This window comes from Oncorhynchus clarkii, chromosome 16 (genome assembly GCF_045791955.1).
Source record: "Oncorhynchus clarkii lewisi isolate Uvic-CL-2024 chromosome 16, UVic_Ocla_1.0, whole genome shotgun sequence".
Lineage (NCBI taxonomy): Eukaryota > Metazoa > Chordata > Actinopteri > Salmoniformes > Salmonidae > Oncorhynchus > Oncorhynchus clarkii.
In genome coordinates this window covers 12,906,431-12,927,642 of record NC_092162.1, presented here as the reverse complement: position 1 = coordinate 12,927,642, position 21,212 = coordinate 12,906,431, and the positions used below count along the sequence as shown (strand labels likewise).

General features: G+C 42.6%; 1 protein-coding gene across 1 annotated transcript; it reads left to right on the top strand.

Moving 5' to 3' along the window:
* The first annotated feature begins 32 nt into the window (after positions 1-32).
* LOC139367458 (kinesin-like protein KIF20B) lies at positions 33-12,185 on the top strand. Its single transcript, XM_071105671.1, has 27 exons — positions 33-114; positions 385-499; positions 621-710; positions 805-942; positions 1,047-1,185; positions 1,370-1,554; positions 1,656-1,710; positions 1,857-2,066; positions 2,156-2,339; positions 2,429-2,575; positions 2,678-2,840; positions 2,936-3,154; positions 3,294-3,412; positions 3,508-3,637; positions 3,771-3,975; positions 4,062-4,123; positions 4,228-4,347; positions 4,492-4,642; positions 4,772-5,905; positions 6,025-6,158; positions 6,277-6,438; positions 7,334-7,489; positions 8,249-8,422; positions 10,905-10,970; positions 11,082-11,217; positions 11,325-11,458; positions 12,052-12,185. The coding sequence occupies exons 2-27, from the start codon at positions 389-391 to the stop codon at positions 12,157-12,159; spliced, it is 4,632 nt and encodes a 1,543-aa protein (XP_070961772.1). The 5' UTR covers positions 33-114; positions 385-388; the 3' UTR covers positions 12,160-12,185.
* Positions 12,186-21,212: the final 9,027 nt, after the last annotated feature.

The window sequence follows — 21,212 nt, the reverse complement described above, 5'->3', positions numbered from 1 at the left end:
TGTTGCTTGCAGCATGCTGTCTGATTGGTCCAGTTTGAAAATTATACCGGCCAGGTTGTTTGGAACCAGATCGAGAGGACTGCAGATCAATGTTTGTGTGAATAAAAATACACAGTATGTCAGTTATTATAGTATTTCAACGTTTTTATAAGTATAGTTACAAAAGATAGGTGCATAACCTTTGGACTCTCTAAGCCAACGCGTTATGTCGTCTTTCCAGTGACGCAACGTTAGTTAGCTAGTTTAGCTAACGGCTAGCCTTTAGCTAGCTTATTCAAATTTTATTTGTCACATACACGTTCAGCAGGTGTTATTGCGGGTGTAGCGAAATTATTGTATCTGAGTAAAGGACATCATAAGCAATGTAAAATGTCTGTCTTTTAGAGTGATGGATACGTGTTTGGACAAGAAACCAGCGAAAGTGGGACCGATTGTAGTTGAGGATTTGAGAGAGAATTTGTTTGCTGATTGTTGTGCAATTCCATCTGCTATGCCACAGGTTGGTTTCTTGATGTGTCGAGTTAACTTGTTATGCTATATAGCTAGATGTAGGAATTTGTTTCATAGCTTCATCTTTTAACTAAATCCCAATAAAATGCTGTCTACTTATCTGCCTACAGGATTCTGTATCATTTGAGAAAGAGCATCTGCGGGCCTACCTCAGGATACGTCCCTTTACCGCAGAAGAGAATGAAAGTGGTGAATCTCAGGTATTTTCCCATGACACACATTCAGTATACTAAGGAGCATTATGATTGATCCGAATGCTGTGGTACATATTCCTTTTCCTCCGTTTGAATCTAGGAATGTGTCTCCATGGAGCCACCAGACACCGTTTTACTCAGGGCACCTAGGACCTCTTTATCAACCAGACGACAAACCAGTCACTCAGACGGTGACAAACCAGTCTCTCAGACAGCCCAACGATTTCAGTTCACCCAGGTAAGGCCTTCGCTGGCTGTTTGATTAGTAGCTATTTGTAAAGATGTACTTTTTCTAAGAAATTAGTGTGGACATTTTTCTTTATCCCCCCCCATCCATGCCAGGTGTATGGCCCTGACACTACACAGAGGCAGATGTTTGATGGCACAGTGAAACGTCTGGTAAGGGATGTTCTAGAAGGAGGGAATTCTGTTGTCTTCACATATGGAGTCACCAACGCTGGGAAGACATTCACATTACTCGGTCAGAATCTATTGAAAAATTATTATTATTATTTTTTGTTGTTGCATGTTTCCAATGTGCACTTTGACCTCTGTTTCATACCCGTCGCTCACCACAATAAAACAATTGTGTGACAGATACAGCTTCATGTTAAACACTTTTGGCATTGTGCCTTTTTAACCCATAATCTATTTTTTACTTCCAGGCCCTGAGAGTGATGGTGGAATTTTGCCAAGGTCGTTGAACGTGATCTTCAACAGCATTGAGGGCAGAGTCTACACGCGGAACGACGTCAAACCACATCGATGCAGAGACTTCACCAGGCTCACAAAGTTCCAGCAGGATGAAGAGACTACAAATAAGCTAAACCTCTTGAGACTGTCAAAGGAGGTGAGGTTTACCAGTAAAACCTCAAGCAGAATGCCCACTTTGCTTTCTCTCTGAAATGTACATGAGTCTGACTACTTTCTTTCCATCTTTCTTTTCTTCAGAGTGGTTTTCTGAAAAGTACGATGAGCTCCACTTGCAGGTCAACAATACTGGAGGGTAAGAAACTTTTTTCCAGGCTTTTAATATTTTAAGTACAGCAGCTATGTATTTTGAGAATTTCTTGATACTCAATTTGACACCATATAAACACTTTAATTGACACTGTTGTTATATCAATGTAAGATTTGTTGTCTGATTGACAGGTTCTTCCTTAAGCGATGTCAGTGATCAGGGGGAAGGAGACAGGTTCTGCCTGGATGTGGACTCCCGCACTAAATACTCTGTGTGGGTGTCCTTCTGTGAAATCTACAATGAGAATATCCACGACCTACTGGAGCCCATTCCTAATGGCTCACATAGGAGAACCGTCCTTCGGCTGTCCCAGGACATCAATGGCAACACCTTTGTGAAAGGTAATATCCCTTTGATTCAATATGTGAGGTATTAGTCTAGATGCTATGGGATTTCAGTTCATACAGAACATACATGGTTTCTCTTGTAGCTCTAAAGTGGGTTCAAGTAAACAATTTCGAGGAGGCGTACAAAATCATGAAGATCGGAAAGAAGAACCAGAGTTTCTCCTGCACGAAGCTCAACAACGTCTCCAGCAGAAGCCATAGCATATTCTCCATTCGGATCTTGCGTATTGAAGATGTTGGTGTACCCAGAGTCCACACAATTAGCGAGTATGTGACCAAGTTATTCAGTGTTTTTTTCCCCCTTGCTCTTCTCCAGTTTGTCCTGTTTTTATTCATGGTTGTGTGTTATGTCTAAGGTTGTCGTTGTGTGATCTGGCTGGATCGGAGAGATGTGGAAGGACTCAGAATAAAGGAGTGCAACTAAAAGAGGCTGGCAACATCAACACCTCATTGCTGATTCTGGGCAAATGCATCAACACTCTGAGGCTCAACCAACAAGCCAAGTGAGTATTTGACCTGTAGAGATTAATGCTTTTACACACACTGACTGTGTGTTTGTTTCTAATAAACCAATATAATGCTAATTTTATGTACATATCTTCCAGGTTCCGACAACATGTGCCCTTCAGAGAGAGCAAGCTCACACACTACCTCCAGGGCTTTTTCTCTGGTAGAGGGAAAGCCTGCATGATCGTCAACATCAACCAATGCGCCTCCATGTACGACGAGATGCTCAACGTCCTCAAGTTCTCTGCTGTCGCCCAAAAGGTCAGTCGGTGGAGCTTTATAAGGAAGCGTAAGCTTGTGGTTGGTAATATAGGTGGGAAAAAATGCTCATTTATCTTATTTCTTTATGGCCTCAGGTGGTGGTCCTCAATATCAAACCAGTCCTTGCCATTGCCCCGAAGATATCTGCCAGGGAGGTGTCCCTCATCATCAACAATGCTGACTGCAAAGACCTATGGAGTAGGAGGAAGAGCTCCATGGTGGCTTGGGAAACCACTCTGGAGGATTTGCAGGAAGATGAGGATGATGAAGAGGAAAGTTGTGATGAGGGAATGGCAGAGGAAACCATTCTTGAGGTGAGAGAAGAGGACAAGATGGCACTTGAGGACTTCAGCAATGTATGTTTTGTCCATATTCAATATGTTGTGATACTAATTCATTTTCACTGACTGTTAAATATTGATTTTGTTGTGTATTTTAATTGCTCTGGTGGAGGAACTAAAGGAGAAGCTTCTGACGGAGGAAGCTGAGAAATTGGCTTTGGAGTCTCACATCCGTGGAGAGGTCACCATCGAGTTCATGGAGCTATTCTCCAAAATGGAAAGTGATTACAAGTAAGGAGTCAATGCATTTCCCTCTCTTTAAAAGAGCTGTCAATCTTAGCTGTTGTCTGTAGATGCATTGACTGAACAATGTTTTTGTCTTGCAGCGAGCGTCTTGCGAAAGAGAGGGAGATCACCGAGGACCGAGTGGACAAGAGGTTGGAAATCCTGAAAAATTTAGTCGGCAAGAGTGTCAGCGAGTGTGCAAGTGTCTCTTGTGACAAGGAAACAACAAGGGTAAGTCTCATTCAGATCACAGGTCATAATATCAGATCTGGCAGAAAATACAACTTCACCACTAACATCCTTACCTGTTCTTGTTTGAATAGCATGATTACTTTAGTTCTGATATCTTTGTTTTCCATCACAGGAGGATAAGGTAGGGCTCTTGGAGGGGATCGTTGACACTATGCGAGACGACCTGGCTAGAATCAGGAGGGATGCGGAGGCTGCACAGACCTGCCTGGTGGACCTGCCTGAGTCTCCTGGCACTGTGGCCAGCCTGATGAAGCAAGTGGACGACTTATCAGAGGAGCTCTTCAAGACCCAACAGCAACTCAAACTCAAAACCAATGGTATGTATAATGTGTCTCACTTAGTGGGATTTGATCATGATAAATATTCTGTATTTAGCTCAAGTGTGTTTTCCTTCTGTTTACAGAAATGGCCGAAATGAGCATTGAAATGAAAACATTGTGCGGACAGCTAGAGGAAGCGAAGGAGGTAAGCCTGGCTTGATATTGATGCCTGATGTTTTTGTTGCATATGAGCACTGAATGAAAGGTTGGGTTAGACTTGATGGTTTTCCATATTTTGATTGCGTGCAGAATTTGGAATCTCAGACACAGAATTTTGAGGCCTTAATGGAAACCTGCCATGAGAAAGACAATGTGATAACCAAGCTGCAGGAAGCAATGGGCCAGAATAGTGATGCTTCAACTAGGGATGTAAGTAAATTATTTCATACTTGCACCTGCATTAATGGCATATGTGGGGTTGCTTTGTTATCAGTTGAAGTGTATGTAGTATGATCCATCACAGAACCTCTGTATATGATAATATGCATTCCCTTTCACTGTTTTTGTCAACAGAGGGCCTTGGTTGACTCCATCAAGGAGGAGATCCTGAGCTTGAAACAGAATTGTAAATGTATGAGCCGGGACAGTCCCAGTTCTGAGGAGGGCAGAAAACGCCATGCAGATGTCCTGGAAGACCTTGATGATCAGCCTGCGCTGAAGAAAGGTAGTCCCCCCCCACCCCCCCACCCAAACACATGAAAGGGTTTCTTCTTGTATCAGGCTAATAGTCCTTATGTTTCCATTTACTTATAGAGTTCTGTATCTGTTTGACCTTCTCCTTTACCCTCTCCAGGGAGTCTTGAGGTCGAGCGTCTCATTCTGGCAGACGAGTTGGAGAAACTCCAGGTGGTATGTCGCCAAAAAGACATGACCATTTCACAGTTAAAAGAAGAAAACGAGGCGACGGTTCAGAAGTTGGAGACGGTCAAAGGAGAGATAAAGAATGACGTCGCTGAAGAGCTCAAACGTGAGAGGGTTTCATTCGAACAGACTGTCCAGAAGCTCAGCGATGATCTGGAGGAGCAGACTGATTGTTGTGAAGCTGTTATGGCCTCGCTGGAGAAAGAGAGGAAAGAGACAGCCAGGCTCTCCAAAGACAACAAAGCTCTTGTCAACGGCATCTTCCAGCTCCAGCAGACATCATTGAAAGTGGAGTCTTCGGTGAAAACTCTCCAAACAGAACTAACCGAACAGACTGAGAGGTCCGCCAAGCTTCCAGAGGAGCTAGAAGCAGCCAGAGCACTCTCGAAGGGTCTTAAAGACAAATCCAACCAAAAATACCAAACCATTGAATCCTTGACTTTGGAAACAGAACGACTCCGGAAGGATGCGGAGGAACTGAAGGTCTCTTCTGCACAGAGGAACAACTCCAAGTTCCATGACACCATAGATGCCATGAAGAGGCAGTGTGAGATCGTGGTGGAGAAGTCGGTTCAGAAGAGCCAGCGGATAGCTGACCTGGAGCAGGAGCTCAACCAGGTCAGAGAGCAGCTCTCTGGACAGGAGGAACTCTGCAACCAGCTAGAGACACAGTGGTCGGAGGCCCAATTTAACCTACGGGGCTATGAATTAGAGAACGGGGCTTCAAACGAAATTATGAAGAGTTACGCCGACCTCAAAAAGGTGGCAGGCCACCAGAAGGAGCAGATCGTGGACCTGGAGGTGCAGGTGCAGGCCTCTGGAGGCAGCTCTGAGAGGATTGCAGAGTTGGAGAAGCAGCTGGCTGAGATGGAGGCCCAGTGCAGAGCTCTGCAAGAGAGACTAGAAGAGGCTCAACAGAAACTGGAGGAGGTGGAGAGTCATGGAAAGTCCAAGGAAAAGGTGATTGAAGACATGCGTCTTGCACTGACAGAGCAGGAGAGGACACAGACCGAACAAGAGCAGATTCTGGAAGCCAAGATGAAAGAGATTGAGGCTTTAAGTGAGGGTGAGTGGTCACACACTTTTGTAGAATCCCACCCCCCCCCCCCCCATTGATTGCAACATGTATCTTCATTCAGAAACATTAAGTGGATTTGTCTGGAATGTCCCAATTTTGGATTTAAGAGCTGACAAGTTTGAAGGGTGGCTGCCTACAGAAAAACACAAACGGTGCCAAGTCCTCTCATGTCCTCAACGACTGTCCCGGCCAGTGCGAGAACGTGAAGTGGGAATGTCAACGGACCGAAGAGCGCTTGAGGGTAAGATCACTACTTGACGTCCCTCCTGAAACTCCAGCCATTTACTTTTCTGTCTGAGATGGGACGGTGTTCGCACACGTGGTGAGGAAAGTAACCATTCCTTTTGATATCCTCCTAGCTGTCTAATGAACAGTATGAGTCGGAGAGGTGGCTTGAAGAGAAGGCCATTCTGATGAAGGTAGCCAATGGGCCAGAGGAGGAGAAGAGTCCGTGCCTGGCCCTGGAGTTCTTGAGAGGGTGTTCAGAAGAGCTCCACTGTAGGCAGCTGCAGACTGAAGAGGTAAATGGGATCATTCTGACTCTGAATAATGAACGCATTCAAACTGCTGGGCTTGTAATGGTGTCTCTGGGTCAAAGGCAGTACTTAACAGAGTTTGAGTGCGTAGGCAGTGAATGTGCAGCGGGAACTTCCTTTGATGAAATGAGTACAGAATAAGGTCACAGAAATAGCATTTTGGAGTTTCTGTGACAGTCTAGTTTTTTTTTGGAAACCTTTTACCTCATCACTTATATTCAAGTCGCTTTTTTGTAGTTTTTTTAATCCTCAATTTAGTGTTATCCAATTGGTGGTTAGTCTTGTCCCATCGCTGCAACTCTTGTACGGTACGGACTTGGGAGAGGCGAAGGTCGAGAGCCGTGCGTCCTCCGAAACACAACCCACTGCTTCTTGACACAACGCACGTTTAGCCCGGTGGCCAGCTGCACCAATGTGTCGGAGGAAACACCGTACACTTGGCGACTGTGTCAGCGTGCATTCGCCCGGCCTGCCACGGAGTTCGCTAGAGTGCGATGGGACAAGGACATGCTTGCCGGCCAAACCCTCCCCTAACCCGGGCGACTCTGGGCCAATTGTGCGTCGCCTCATGGGTCTCCTGGTGGCGGCCGGCTGCGACACAGCCTGGTATCGAGCCAGGATCTGTAGTAACACAGCTTGCACTGCGATGCCTTAGACCGCTGCACCACTCTGGGAGGCCCTAGTCGCATGATCTTTGATCCATCTGATGTAGTGTAGAGACCTCTTCAGCAGAATATTACCAGCCTATGTCTTATCACATTCTTCCAATGAAATGATATGTAGTTGCAGGGAAAGCTGGTGCAAGTTCAGACAGGCGGAATTGACAGTATGTCTCACCATAAGGACTGTCCGCCTCTAATGCTAATGGTTCTGTTTTCAGGAGACCTTGCCAACGCAGCCCTCTGAGAAAGAAGAGAGCAGGGAGGAGAGTGGCTCTCTGGTCGAGGCCCTCAAATTAGAGATGCAGAAACTACAGGAGAGGAAAGCAGACAAAGAGAGAGAACTCAGGGAGCTCGCCAACTTCCAAACACAAGAGGTCAGTATAGATCAGAGAATCATTGGGCTGCTTCCCATTCTTAGTGGTTGACTGTTTCCTTGTCATTTTTCAGCCACAACATCAGGGATAGACTCATCCAGGGCCTAAATTTAACTTTTTGGCCCACCAGCCACTTTGGCAGGTAGATTTTCTTTGTTTTACCTTACTGTGAAATGCTGACTGAAAAAAATGTAATCTGAAAGTAACAGAAAAAATATTTACACAACAATAACGCGGCTATATACAGGGGGTGCCGGTACCGAGTCAATGTGCGTGGGTAGAGGTTAGTCGAGGTAATTTATAAAGTGACTATGAATAGTTAATAAACGACGAGTAGCAGCAGTGTAAAAACACTGGGGGGGGGGGGTCAATGTAAATAGTCCAGGTGGCCTTTTGATTAATTGTTCCTTTAGTCCTAGTCTCAGCACTTCACGTGCGTAAGCACAGCCCCCAGCCAGGCAGTGTTGCAGCACAGAAAGACTTTGAAAACAGCTACTGCAGCATTTAATTTGCTATAAATGTGATCATACTTGACTTTTTATTCACATATGCGAGTGAAATGCTCACAATGTGGAGCCCTGACCACCCACCAACATGGCTGGTGAAGTAGACATCTTACCTGATAATTCAAAAATCTCCCAGCATTTGGCAGGTGTTCATTTTAGCCCCTGGAGTCATCCCATTATGGGTGTAAAAAGAACATTCCTATTTTATATTTTGTGGTCTGTGTGTATAATGTTGGCCTGTCTGTCTGGGCAGGAACTGGACTTCTCGGAGGTGTCCACAGACGGCAGCCGAGAGCATTGTTTCCCCAAACCAGAGCTGGAGATCCAATTCACCACTCTGCAACCCAACAAGCTGAACATCCGGAGGCAGGGAGAGGACAAAATCAGCCGCTCAGCCAGGAAGAGAAAAAGCAACGAGATGGAGAAGGTACAGATCAGATCAAAGTGTGTGTTTGATAACAGATAGAATATCTGAAAATAAGGTCCAGTAGATCTCAAGTTCATTTGACTGAAAACCATAACATTGCATATCTCTTGAATCTCATTACACTTCCTCAAAATGTTAGACATGGAAAGCCTGGGGTTGACCTGCATTTTTTTATTTTGCTTGTGCATGTATGTGAGAGGATGAGAACATCTCAACAGACTGGGTATTACCCAGCAGAACCCAGCCCTTCCAGAGAGCAAGCAGCATATGCATAACAAACACGACAGTGACCACGTTTACATGCACACAGTATTCCAGATAGTTGCTCATTTCCTGGTTAATGTCTTATTCAGGATAAGGTGTTAACGTGCACCTACTCTTACAGCATCTACTCTTCCTGGTTTCCAAACAGGTTTATAACAACAACAACTTAACCACCTACATCAGGGGTGTCGAACGTATAGCAAGACCTGGCCCGTGCGGGGGTCCAATCCACCCCGTGGGTAGTTTGAGAAAAAAATGACAAGAACCAAACTGAAACTGTGTAGGAATGATAATGGACCTGCATTCGTACAGTTTTTTTTGTCCAGCTCGCTAATAATCACTGAAACAAAAGCTACAAAAACAAACGTTTTGATGGATAGGAAATATAACCAATTTTCCATGCGGCCCTCCGGACCTCGTTGAAGAACGAATGTGGGCCTCCCTCGACAAAATTAGTTTGACACCCCTGGCCTACATCATAAACAAAACAACGCATCATACAATAACTTATTACATCACTACGCTGTCACTACAAATCTACAATATAAAATGTACAGTATTACAATGTGTTTGTGGTTTTACAGTCCGCGTTGTGCCATGAGGTGTTTTATCAGTGTTTATAAATCTGATTTTACTGCTAGCTTGAGTTACTTGATGTGAAAGAGTTCCATGTAGTCTATAGTTAGAAACATGCAGTTTCCCTTGTCATTACTTGATGATCTAGAATACAAAATAAAGCCTTGCTCACCAGAATGATGTCATAAATCAATAGAATGAATGCATCAACCATCTAGTTGACATCGGTAAAGTTGTCTTTCATTTCTGTTTCTCTCGCAGAGCGAAAACGTTTCGGTACCGGGGAGATGTTTCCGTGCAAAAATGTTGAAATGACATCAGTTTGTTTTAAGGAAATGAAAAGCTGTGAACTATTTGGGATGTTTCTGGTAGTATTTCAGTTCGTCTTCGACTCTGTGGTTGAAAGTTTTTTATTTTATTTTTTAAGTCAGCTTTTATGACGGTAAAAAAAAATTGGCCTATACAATACAGTCCCTAAGCGTACATTTGCATTTTCTCACGGTATTTCTCAAATTAAGTTTTTCTCAAATTAACATTTGGTCTCTAATTTTACTGCAAGAAGCACTTCATTCTGCAGGAGTTAATATTATCAGAGGCATACAGTCCGTTCCACATTAGTTACTATTCCAACTATTACTCTTTCTATCTGAACTTCAAAAGGTGGTACTATGTGATACTTAGACTGCTGAAAAAAAGCGAACTGGATAAGATGTTCACATGCCACAGTACCCCGTCGAAGATCAGCATTTCCCAAGCATCTTATTCGGGTTTCTCAAAATCAGGATACAAGCTTATTTGGGTTATTTTAAACAGGATATGATGTTTATATGCGTTGACTCAAACAGAATACTTGCGTATCCTGAATAATAATGGGATATTGGTGTGCATGTAAACCTGGTCAATGTCACTCCTCTCTCGCTAAACTGAGAAACTACCTAAAAAGCACCCTTCTCTGTTCAGCAGGATTGAGTTGTGCCAAAGAAACAAGAGTAATGCCAACAGATAATGGGTTTATAAACAGTTGTGAGAACCTGGAAAACTACAGGCGCAATCCCTTGAGTCCCTTCACATTCCGGTCTCGTGACAGATTGGATAGTATTTCAAGGTCCTGGTTGCAATTCCTCCTTTTTTTAAGTTATTTTGGAAAAAACTAGCTTAATTCCACGGTAACTGAATGATGCTGAGACTTTTCACTTTAAAATGTAAAAAAATTAAATAATGTTTTACCTTTCTTTAACTAGGCAAGTCAGTTAAGAACATATTCTTATTTACAATGACGGCCTACACCGGCCAAACTCGAACGACGCTGGGCCAATTGTGCGCCGCCCTATGGGAATCCCAATCACGGCCGGTTGTGATACAGCCTGGATTCAAACCAGGTTTTCTGCACTGAGATGCAGTGTCTTAGACCACTGTGCCACTTGGGAGCCCAAGTGTGGGTCAAATGTATGTCAAACAATGGAATTGCCCATAACACAGATTTAACCAGATCCCTTTGAATGTAAGATCTCAATTATGCTATACATTCATCAAAGGACTGCATCATTCTGACTTGATTGCCTGACGATTGAGCCCTTCATTGTAATGCAACAATGTGTGTGTGTCCTCTCACAAATTCTAAAATGGTCTCTCTGTGCCTCAGGACCCTGTGGAAAGTGAAAACAAAAATAATATAAAGTTGAGGAGGGACAACAGAGTGAACATACAGGTAAGAAGAGAATCTAGACAAACATTTAAATATGTTACAACTTTGATCTTTCTCATAACTCATTTGAAAGCCACTAGTAAAGGTTATCCTGTGTGTACGTCATGTCAACAGTCGCCGACCGTGCTCTGTGTAAAAGCAGACCAGAAGAAGCAACAGACCCCAGCAAGTCTGAAATGCAAAAAGGATGGAACCCTCCAGAAGATTGGAGACTTCATCCAGAGTTCCCCAAGTCTGCTCGGAAGCAAAGGTTAGCAAGACTTGGCTGTTCTCCTTCACTGTTGTCAGTGTACTGCACACACATCAGTCATTCTGCCAAAATGTTATTCTATTTTAGAACGGTCTTTCTCTCCATAGCGAAGACAGTTATGGGGATTGTAAGTGGAAGACCTACAGAGCGAAAGAAAGACACAGCAGTGAAACCGAAGAGGACCAAGAGGAAACTGTACAAGACCGACATCTCCTCCCCTTTGGACATCCCGTCTCATCTGGTGAGTGACAACTGAGTGGGACTTGGCCTCCGAAGCTCAGGCTTTTCACGTTCTGTTTGAAAGCCTGGGAAAGTTCTCCTCAGACGACGATAAAAGGGACTAGAATATGGTGGAGTGTAGATGGGAACTAGTGACATGTAGCCGCTTAATAAATATTTAATGTAGGTAGAGCACCAAACGGAGGTTGTGCTTAAAAAAATATTCCCCACTTGCAAACAGCTAGCTAGCATAAGATACAAATAAGTAACACTGCATCGGCTTCTAAAACTCTGCCTGACATGGTAGGAAAAACAAGGAAATGCCTCTCCCGAGGGGAAATGTAATAGCGAATCAAATGCGAGCATTAACAGCCAGGGTTTCCATTCAAATGCAAAATACACGTTTTCCATACTTCTAATATTCGTGTCAACAAGACAAGATTTGGAAGGATGGCCTCGCGAGACTAGGTAGAACTTGGATAGTTTGCTCTTTTATTGTGAAAATATTAAAAAGATTAATTGGACATGGATCGTGTCAAATCTTTATCTAATTAGGTGGTATTAACAAACCACTGGTGTGAGCTAACATTGGGTTGTCTTGTTCTTATGTTGCAGATCCTTGGTCTTGATCAAGATGAGAGAAAGCAACCGTCTCATTCTCAAGAGGCATCTACAGTCGAGAACAGCAAGGAAATTATTACAAACTTGGTCCAAAGTGTCTGAGAGTTTATTTCTTACTCTCTCATACATACATACGTACGTATGTATGTATGTATGTATGTATGTGTGGGTGTGGGTAGGTAGGTACATACATACATACATACAGTGGGGCAAAAAAGTATTTAGTCAGCCACCAATTGTGCAAGTTATCCCACTTAAAAATATGAGAGAGGCCTGTAATTTTCATCATAGGTACACTTCAACTATGACAGACAAAATTAGAAAAAAAATCCAGAAAATCACATTGTAGGATTATGGTGGAAAATTAGTATTTGGTCAATAACAAAAGTTTATCTCAATACTTTGTTATATACCCTTTGTTGACAATGAGAGAGGTCAAACGTTTTCTGTAAGTCTTCACACACTGTTGCTGGTATTTTGGCCCATTCCTTCATACAGATCTCCTCTAGAGCAGTGATGTTTTGGGGCTGTTTCTGGGCAACATGGACTTTCAACTCCCTCCAAAGATGTTCTATGGGGTTGAGATCTGGAGACTGGCTAGGCCACTCCATGACCTTGAAATGCTTCTTACGAAGCCACTCCTTCGTTGCCCGGGCGGTGTGTTTGGGATCATTGTCATGCTGAAAGACCCAGCCACGTTTCATCTTCAATGCCCTTGCTGATGGAACGAGGTTTTCACTCAAAATCTCACAATACATGGCCCCATTCATTCTTTCCTTTACACGGATCAGTCATCCTGGTCCTTTTGCAGAAAACAGCCCCAAAGCATGATGTTTCCACCCCCATGCTTCACAGTAGGTATGGTGTTCTTTGGGTGCAACTCAGCATTCTTTGTCCTCCAAACACTACGAGTTGAGTTTTTACCAAAAAGTTATATTTTGGTTTCATCTGACCATATGACATTCTCCCAATCTTCTTCTGGATCATCCAAATGCTCTCTAGCAAACTTCAGACGGGCCTGGACATGTACTGGCTTAAGCAGGGGGGACACGTCTGGCACGCCAGTCCCTGGCGGCGTAGTGTGTTACTGATGGTAGGCTTTGTTACTTTGGTCCCAGCTCTCTGCAGGTCATTCACTAGGTCCCCCCGTGTGGTTCTGGGATTTTTGCTCACCGTTCTTGTGATCATTTTGAGATCTTGCGTGGAGCCCCAGATCGAGGGAGATTATCAGTGGTCTTGTATGTCTTCCATTTCCTAATAATTGCTCCCACAGTTGATTTCTTCAAACCAAGCTGCTTACATATTGCAGATTCAGTCTTCCCAGCCTGGTGCAGGTCTACAATTTTGTTTCTGGTGTCCTTTGACAGCTCTTTGGTCTTGGCCATAGCGGAGTTTGGACTATGACTGTTTGAGGTTGTGGACAGTTGTCTTTTATACTGATAACAAGTTCAAACAGGTGCCATTAATACAGGTAACGAGTGGAGGACAGAGGGGCCTCTTAAAGAAGAAGTTACAGGTCTGAGAGCCAGAAATCTTGCTTGTTTGTAGGTGACCAAATACTAATTTTCCACCATAATTTGCAAATAAATTCATTAAAAATCCTACAATGTGATTTTCTGGATTTTTTTTGTCATTTTGTCTGTCATAGACGAAGTGTACCTATGATGAAAATTACAGGCCTCTCTCATATTTTAAGTCGGAGAACTTGCACAATTGGTGGCTGACTAAATGCTTTTTTGCCCCACTGTATAGTCATGTATAAAAAAATAGTTTTGACTTCTTTTGGAAATCAGTGTCTTGGTTTTCTAACAACCTATGTATGTGAATATTGTCATTTTGTTTCTCATTTTCCGTTATGTTTGAGAGAAAAAAACTGAATTGTGCTTTTTAGAAGAAATTATTTTTATATTGACAAAAAAAGTGTACACACTACAGGGAACATGGCAAATGCCATATGTTTTTGTCAATGTACATTGGCGATGCAGCCCGTGATCAGAGAGCAGTACACATGGGACACATTGGAGGATAGAGTAGGCGTGGTTTAATCCTGCTCGACTGGGGCCAAGTGTATGTCACGGTCATTTATTCTCAGTGGCACCCAGGTGTTGTGGCTGTCATCTAAGGAGAGTGATACATTTCAACTCTCACCCCTCGCCCCCTCTCTGTGGTGGGCCCCTGACAGGTCCCACTCACAGCTAGTCGGGTTCAGCCTCCGGTGGGCAATTAATGGGACATTGGCCAGTGTTTGTGTCTGTCATTGCTGTTGTCATTGAAAACATGTTTCCAATGATTACATGCTTTTTGTTCTCTGCAATACTTGGCTGTTGTTTTTTGTCGGCTTGTCCCCTTGCATGTTGGGTTTGATGTGCTTCTCGAAGTCTAGAGCCTCCTTGGCAGTGGAAAACGTTTGTGTTGTGTTCTGGAAGGTTAAGGTGAGCTTTGATGGGTGGATGAAGCCGCAGCTCAGGTTTAGCTTGCATAGTTGGGATCTCACCATGTTGTAGGTCACCTTCTGTTTTGGCACTCAGGTCTGGGTATATGCGGCTCCTCTTCCCTGCATATTTTGTAGGTCAGACCTCCAGATTCCGCTGCAAGGCAAACAATTCGTCTCTTGACTTCAAAGCTCTGGATCCATACAATCATACAGCCAGAGCCATTGCAGATTTGACCGGTGCGGTGCGCAATGTTAATCAGCGGCATGGGAACCAGCTTCTCCAGCCGAACAGTTCATAGAAAAGATTGCTCATGAAGGAAGTTGAGTTGCCTGCTTCCACACCAATTTCAAGTCCTGTGACCCGCACATTGAATTTACAGGAATTATTTTAGAGCGATTCTGTTTTTTAGGAGTTTATTATCCTTTCCAACTTAGCTTGTGGTGTTTCCAGGTCATGGAGTCGCACCTCTGTTGGATTGGCTCTCTCCAGACTTTCCACTTTGGTTGAATAGGGATCAACCAATAATCAATTTACCGGTTTTAATTGTAAATTGAGGGCAGAGATAATCAATCTCCTTGCCAACTATCTCAGATAGTAGCGGCCAGCTCTTTCTGTTGCCGGGTATTGAGAGTCGCCATGTTCCCACAGTTGAATTGTGGACAGACAAATTCTACCTGCTGGAGCCTAAAAAGACCTGCTAGTTATTGCTTGTCACGAAATGAATGTCCTACACCTTAATATGATGTTTAGTATTGACAAGTTTTAGGAAATAAGTCATTTAATTCATAGTAATTTCCAAAAGAAAAGACACGAATAGGCCACCCATTTCAATACATGCCGCCGGAACCAGAAATGAATTGTACACCTCTGTTTGTAAATCCTCACCAAGCCAGATTGAGTCCTTTTGAAAAGATATAAGAACTCTTCTCTCAACTGAGGAAGCCAGCGTACCAAAATCTCTCTCCATGAACTCAAAAGGGTATTGTATAACATGAATAAAGGCAAATGGCTCCTGAGGTATATTTTAAACATTTTGGAACCAATTGGGTCCACTGAACTGAAATAATGAACACAGCCGTTCATTTGGACTGTATGTAAATGCAGCACTAATTCAGCTTTTATTAACTAAACATAAGGATGCCACCCAGTGCTCTCACTATCGTCCACTATCTTTGGTATACACAGATATTAAACCATTTTCCAAAATTCTGCCATCCCACCTTGAAACTTACTTACCCAAATTGGTACATTTGTACCAAAGCAGGTTTGTTAAGCTATTATCCTCAGATAACCTCCGTCTATTACATATCTTATATGCTTCATCAGAAGCCAAAACTCCAATCTCTCGTCGCATAAAAAGCTTTTGATAGACTAGAGTGGTAATGTCTTTGGTCGGTTTTGGAACATATGGGACTTGGCTCCAATTTCATTAATATGATTCAAATATTACAGAATTGGTTTTGTTCCCCACAAAGGGGCTTTATTACAGACACAAATACTCCAGTTTCATCAGCTGTCCTGGTGGCTGGTCTCAGATGATCCCGCAGGTGAAGCCGGATGTGAACATTCAATTCTCTGGCGACAGCTCTGGTGGACATTCCTGCAGTCACCATGCCAATTGCACGCTCCCTCAACTTGAGACATCTGTAGCATTGTGTTGTGACAAAACTGCACATATTACAGTGGCCTTTTATTGTCCCCAGCACACGGTGCACTTGTGTAATGATCATCCTGTTGAATCAGCTTCTTGATATGCCACACCTGTCAGGTGGATGGATTATCTTGGCAAAAGAAAAAATACCCATTAACAGGGATGTAAACAAATTTGTGCACAAAATTTGAGTGAAATGAGTGAAACCAGAAAGGTTTTTGGAACCTTTCTGGGATCTCTTTTTTTTTTTAGCTCATGAAACATGGGACCAACACTTTACCTGTTGCGTTTATATTTTTGTTCAGTATACACTACCAATCAAAAGTATTAGAACACCTACTTATTCAAGGGTTTTTCTCTATTTTTACCATTTTCTACATGTGGAAACTCCTTCAAGGCCAGCATCCCAGAGTCACCTCTTCACTGTTGATGTTGAGACTGGTGTTTTGCGGGTACTATTTAATAAAGCTGCCAGTTGAGGCCTTGTGAGGTGTCCGTTTCTCAAACTAGACGCTCTAATGTACTTGTCCTCTTGCTCAGTTGTGCACTGGGGCCTCCCACTCCTCTTTCTATTCTGGTTAGAGTCAGTTTGCACTGTTCTGTGAAGGGAGTAATACACAGCGTTGTATGAAATCTAAAGTTTCTTTGTAATTTCTCGCATTGAATAGCCTTCATTTCTCAGAACAAGCATAGACTGACGAGTTTCAGAAGAAATATCTTTGTTTCTGGCCATTTTGAGCCTGTAATCGAACCCACAAATGCTGATTCTCCTAAAACTCAACTTGTCTAAAGAAGGCCAGTGTTATTGCTTTTTAACCAGAACAACAGTTTTCAGCTGTGCAAAAGTTGATAATTGCAAAAGGGTTTTCTAATGATCAATTAGTCTTTTAAAATTATAAACAAACCTGCCATTTGAACACAGGAGTGATGGTTGCTGATAATGGGCCTCTGTAAGCCTATGTAGATATTCCATAAAAAAATCAGCCGTTTCCAGCTACAACAGTCATTTACAAAATTAATAATGTCTCCACTGTATATCCGATCAATTTAATGTTATTTTAATGGACAAAAAAGGTGCTTTTCTTTCAAAAACAAGGACATTTCTAAGACACCCCAAACATACCCATATATACAGTTGAAGTCAAAGTTTACCGACACTTATGTTGGAGTCATTAAAACTTGTTTTTCAACCACTCTGCAAATTTCTTGTTAAACTTTGGCAAGATGGTTAGGACATCTACTTTGTGCATGACACAAGTAATGTTTTCAACAATTATTTACATATAGATTATTTCACTTATAATTCACTGTATCACAATTCCAGTGGGTCACGCGTTTACATACACTAAGTTGACTGTGTCATTAAAGAGCTTGGAAAATTCCAGAAAATGATGTCATGGCTTAAGAAGCTTCTGAAAGGCTATTTGACATAATTTGAGTCAATTGGAGGTGTACCTGTGGATGTATTTCAAGGCCTACCTTCAAACTCAGTGCCTCTTTACTTGACATCATGGGAAAATCAAAAGAAATCAGCCAAGACCTCAGAAAAACAATTGTAGACCTCCACAAGTCTGCTTCATCCTTGGGAGCAATTTCCAAATGCCTGAAGGTACCACGTTCATCTGTACAAACAATAGTACGCAAGTATAAACATCATGGGACCACGCAGCTGTCATACCGCTCAGGATGGAGACACGTTCTGTCTCCTAGAGATGAACATATTTTGGTGTGAAAAGTGCAATCCCAGAACAACAACAAAGGACCTTGTGAAGATGCTGGAGGACATAACCTGAAAGACCACTCAGCAAGGAAGAAGCCACTGATCCAAAACCTCCAGAAAAAAAGCCAGACCACGGTTTGCAGCTGCACATGGGGACAAAGATCGTACTTTTTGGAGAAATGTCCTCTGGTCCGATGAAACAAAAATATAACTTTTTGGTCATAATGACCATCATTCTGTTTGGAGGGAAAAGGGGTGCAAGCCGAAGAACATTATCCCAACCGTCAAGCACGGGGGGGGGGGCATCATGTTGGGTGCTCTACTGCAGGAGGGACTGGTGCACTTCACAAAATAGATGGCATCATGAGGTAGGAAAATTATGTGGATATATTGAAGCAACATCTCAAGACATCAGTCAGGAAGTTAAAGCTTGGTCGCAAATGGGTCTTCCAAATCGACAATGGCCCCAAGCATACTTCCAAAGTTGTGGAAAAATGGCTTAAGGACAGTAAAGTCAAGGTAGTGGCCATCACAAAGCCCTAACCTCAATCCTATAGTAAATTTGTGGGCAGAACTGAAAAAGTGTGTGCGAGCAAGGAGGCCTACAAACCAGACTCAGTTACACCATCTCTGTCAGGAGGAATGGGCCAAAATTCACCCAATTTATTGTGGGAAGCTTGTGGAAGGCTATCCGAAACGTTTGACCCAAGTTAAACAATTTAAAGGCAATGCTACCAAATACTAATTGAGTGTATGTAAACTTCTGACCCACTGGGAATGTAATGAAATAAATAAAAGCTGAAATAAATAATTCTCTCTACTATTATTCTGACATTTCACATTCTTAAAATAAAGTGGTGATCCTACCTGACCTAGGACAGGGTATTTTTACTCTGATTAAATGTCAGGAATTGTGAAAACATACACCTCAGTTAACTTCTGACTTCAGCTGTACATATACATTTTTTTTTTTGAATATACCTTTATTATTCCCCGCAAACCCTACCATCCCTAATAATAGTCCCACTAAGTGCAAACCAGATGGGATGGCATATTTCTGCAGAATGCTCCGGTAACAATGATGATTAAGTGTGCCTTGAATTCTAAATATGTCACAGAGTCACCAGCAAAGCACCATCACACTACCTCCTCCATGCTTCACGGTGGGAACCACACATGCGGAGATCATCCGTTCACCTACTCTGCATCTCACAAAGACACGGCGGTTGGAACCAAAAATCTCAAAGGACATATTTCTACTGGTCTAATGTCCATTGCTCGTGTTTCTTGGCCCAGGCAAGTCTCTTCTTCTTATTGGTGTCCTTTAGTAGTGGTTTATTTGCAGCAATTCGACCATGAAGGCCATGTGTAACTCTGTTGTTTTTGTCGCACTGCTTTGCTTTATCTTGGCCCGGTCGCAATTGTAAATGACAACTTGTTCTCAACTGGCCTATCTGGTAAAATAAAGGTGAAAAAATAAAAATGTACAGTCTCCTCTGAACGGTTGATTGTGAGATGTGTCTGTTACTTGAACTCTATGAAGCATTTATTTGAGGTGCAGTTAAATGCCGATTTCTGAGGCTGGTAACTCTAATTAACTTTTTGTTTGCAGCAGAGATAACTCCCTTCCTGTGGTGTTCCTCATGAGAGACAATTTTTGCCACTGCACTTGAAGAAACTTTCAAAGTTCTTCATTTTACGCATTGACACCTTCCTAGTGTCTTAAAGTAACGATGGACTGTTGTTTCTCTTTGCTTATTTGAGCTGTTCTTGCCATAATATGAACTATACTGTATACCACCCCTATCTTGTCACAACACAACTGATGGCTCAAATGCATTAGGGAAAAAAATTCCACAAATTAACTTTTAACAAGGCACACCTGTAAATTGAAATGCATTCCTACCTCATGAAGCTGGTTGAGAGAATGCAAAGAGTGTGCAAAGCTGTCATCAAGGCGATGGGTGGCTACGTAGATTTGTTTAACAGTTTTTTGGTTACAACGTGATTCCATGTGTGTTATTTTATAGTTTTGATATCTTCACTTTTATTCTACAATGTAGAAAATAGTAAAAATAAAGAACAACTTTTGATTGGTATATATATATATATATATATATATATATGTGTGTGTGTATATATACACTGTGTATATATATATGATATATATATCAAATCTAATCTGTATACTGTGTATATATATATATACTGTGTATATATATATATATATATATATATATATATATATATATATATATATATACTGTATATATATATATATAAAATATTTTAAAAAATGGGCCCACAAGGAAGGGGTGATATGGGGAGGGTTTTCAATGGTCACCGGAGCAGGAGGATGGATGTAAAAGCAACTTTGGATGTTGGGGGTGGGGTGGGAAGTAGATACTTAACACCCCGGCTATCCTACAATCTAAACTTGATGCCCTTAATCTCACACAAATTATCAATGAACCCACCAGGTACAACCCCAAATCCGTAAACGCTGGCACCCTCATAGATATCCTCCTAACCAACTTGCCCTCCAAATACACCTCTGCTGTTTTCAACCAAGATCTCAGCGATAACTGCCTCATTGCTTGCATCCGTAATGGGTCTGCGGGCAAACGACCACCCCTCATCACTGTCAAACGCTCCCTAAAACACTTCAGCGAGCAGGCCTTTCTAATCGACCTGGCCCTGGTGTCCTTGAATGATAATGACCTCATTCTGTCAGTAGTGGATGCCTGGTTATTCGTCAAAAGTGCCTTCCTCACCATCTTAAATAAGCAGGCCCCATTCAAAAAAAATGTAGAACCAGGAACAGATATAGCCATTGGTTCTCTGCCCTTGACTAGCCCAAAAACATCCTGTGGCGTTCTGCATTAGCATCGAACAGCCCCCGTGATATGCAACTTTTCAGGGAAGTTAGGAACAAATATACACAGGCAGTTAGGAATGCTAAGGCTAGCTTTTTCAAGCAGAAATTTGCATCCTGTAGCACAAACTCAAAAAAGTTCTGGGACACTGTAAAGTCCATGGAGAATAACAGCACCTCCTCCCAGCTGCCCACTGCACTGAGGCTAGGAAACACTGTCACCACCAATAAATCCACTATAATTGAGAATTTCAATAAACATTTTTCTACGGCTGGCCATGCTTTCCACATGGCTAGCCCTACCCCGATCAACAGCCCTCCACCCCCCACAGCAACTCGCCCAAGCTTCCCCCACTTCTCCTTCACCCACTTCTCCTTCACCCAAATCCAGATAGCTGATGTTCTGAAAGAGCTGCAAAATCTGGACCCCTACAAATCAGCCGGGCTAGACAATCTGGACACTCTCTTTCTAAA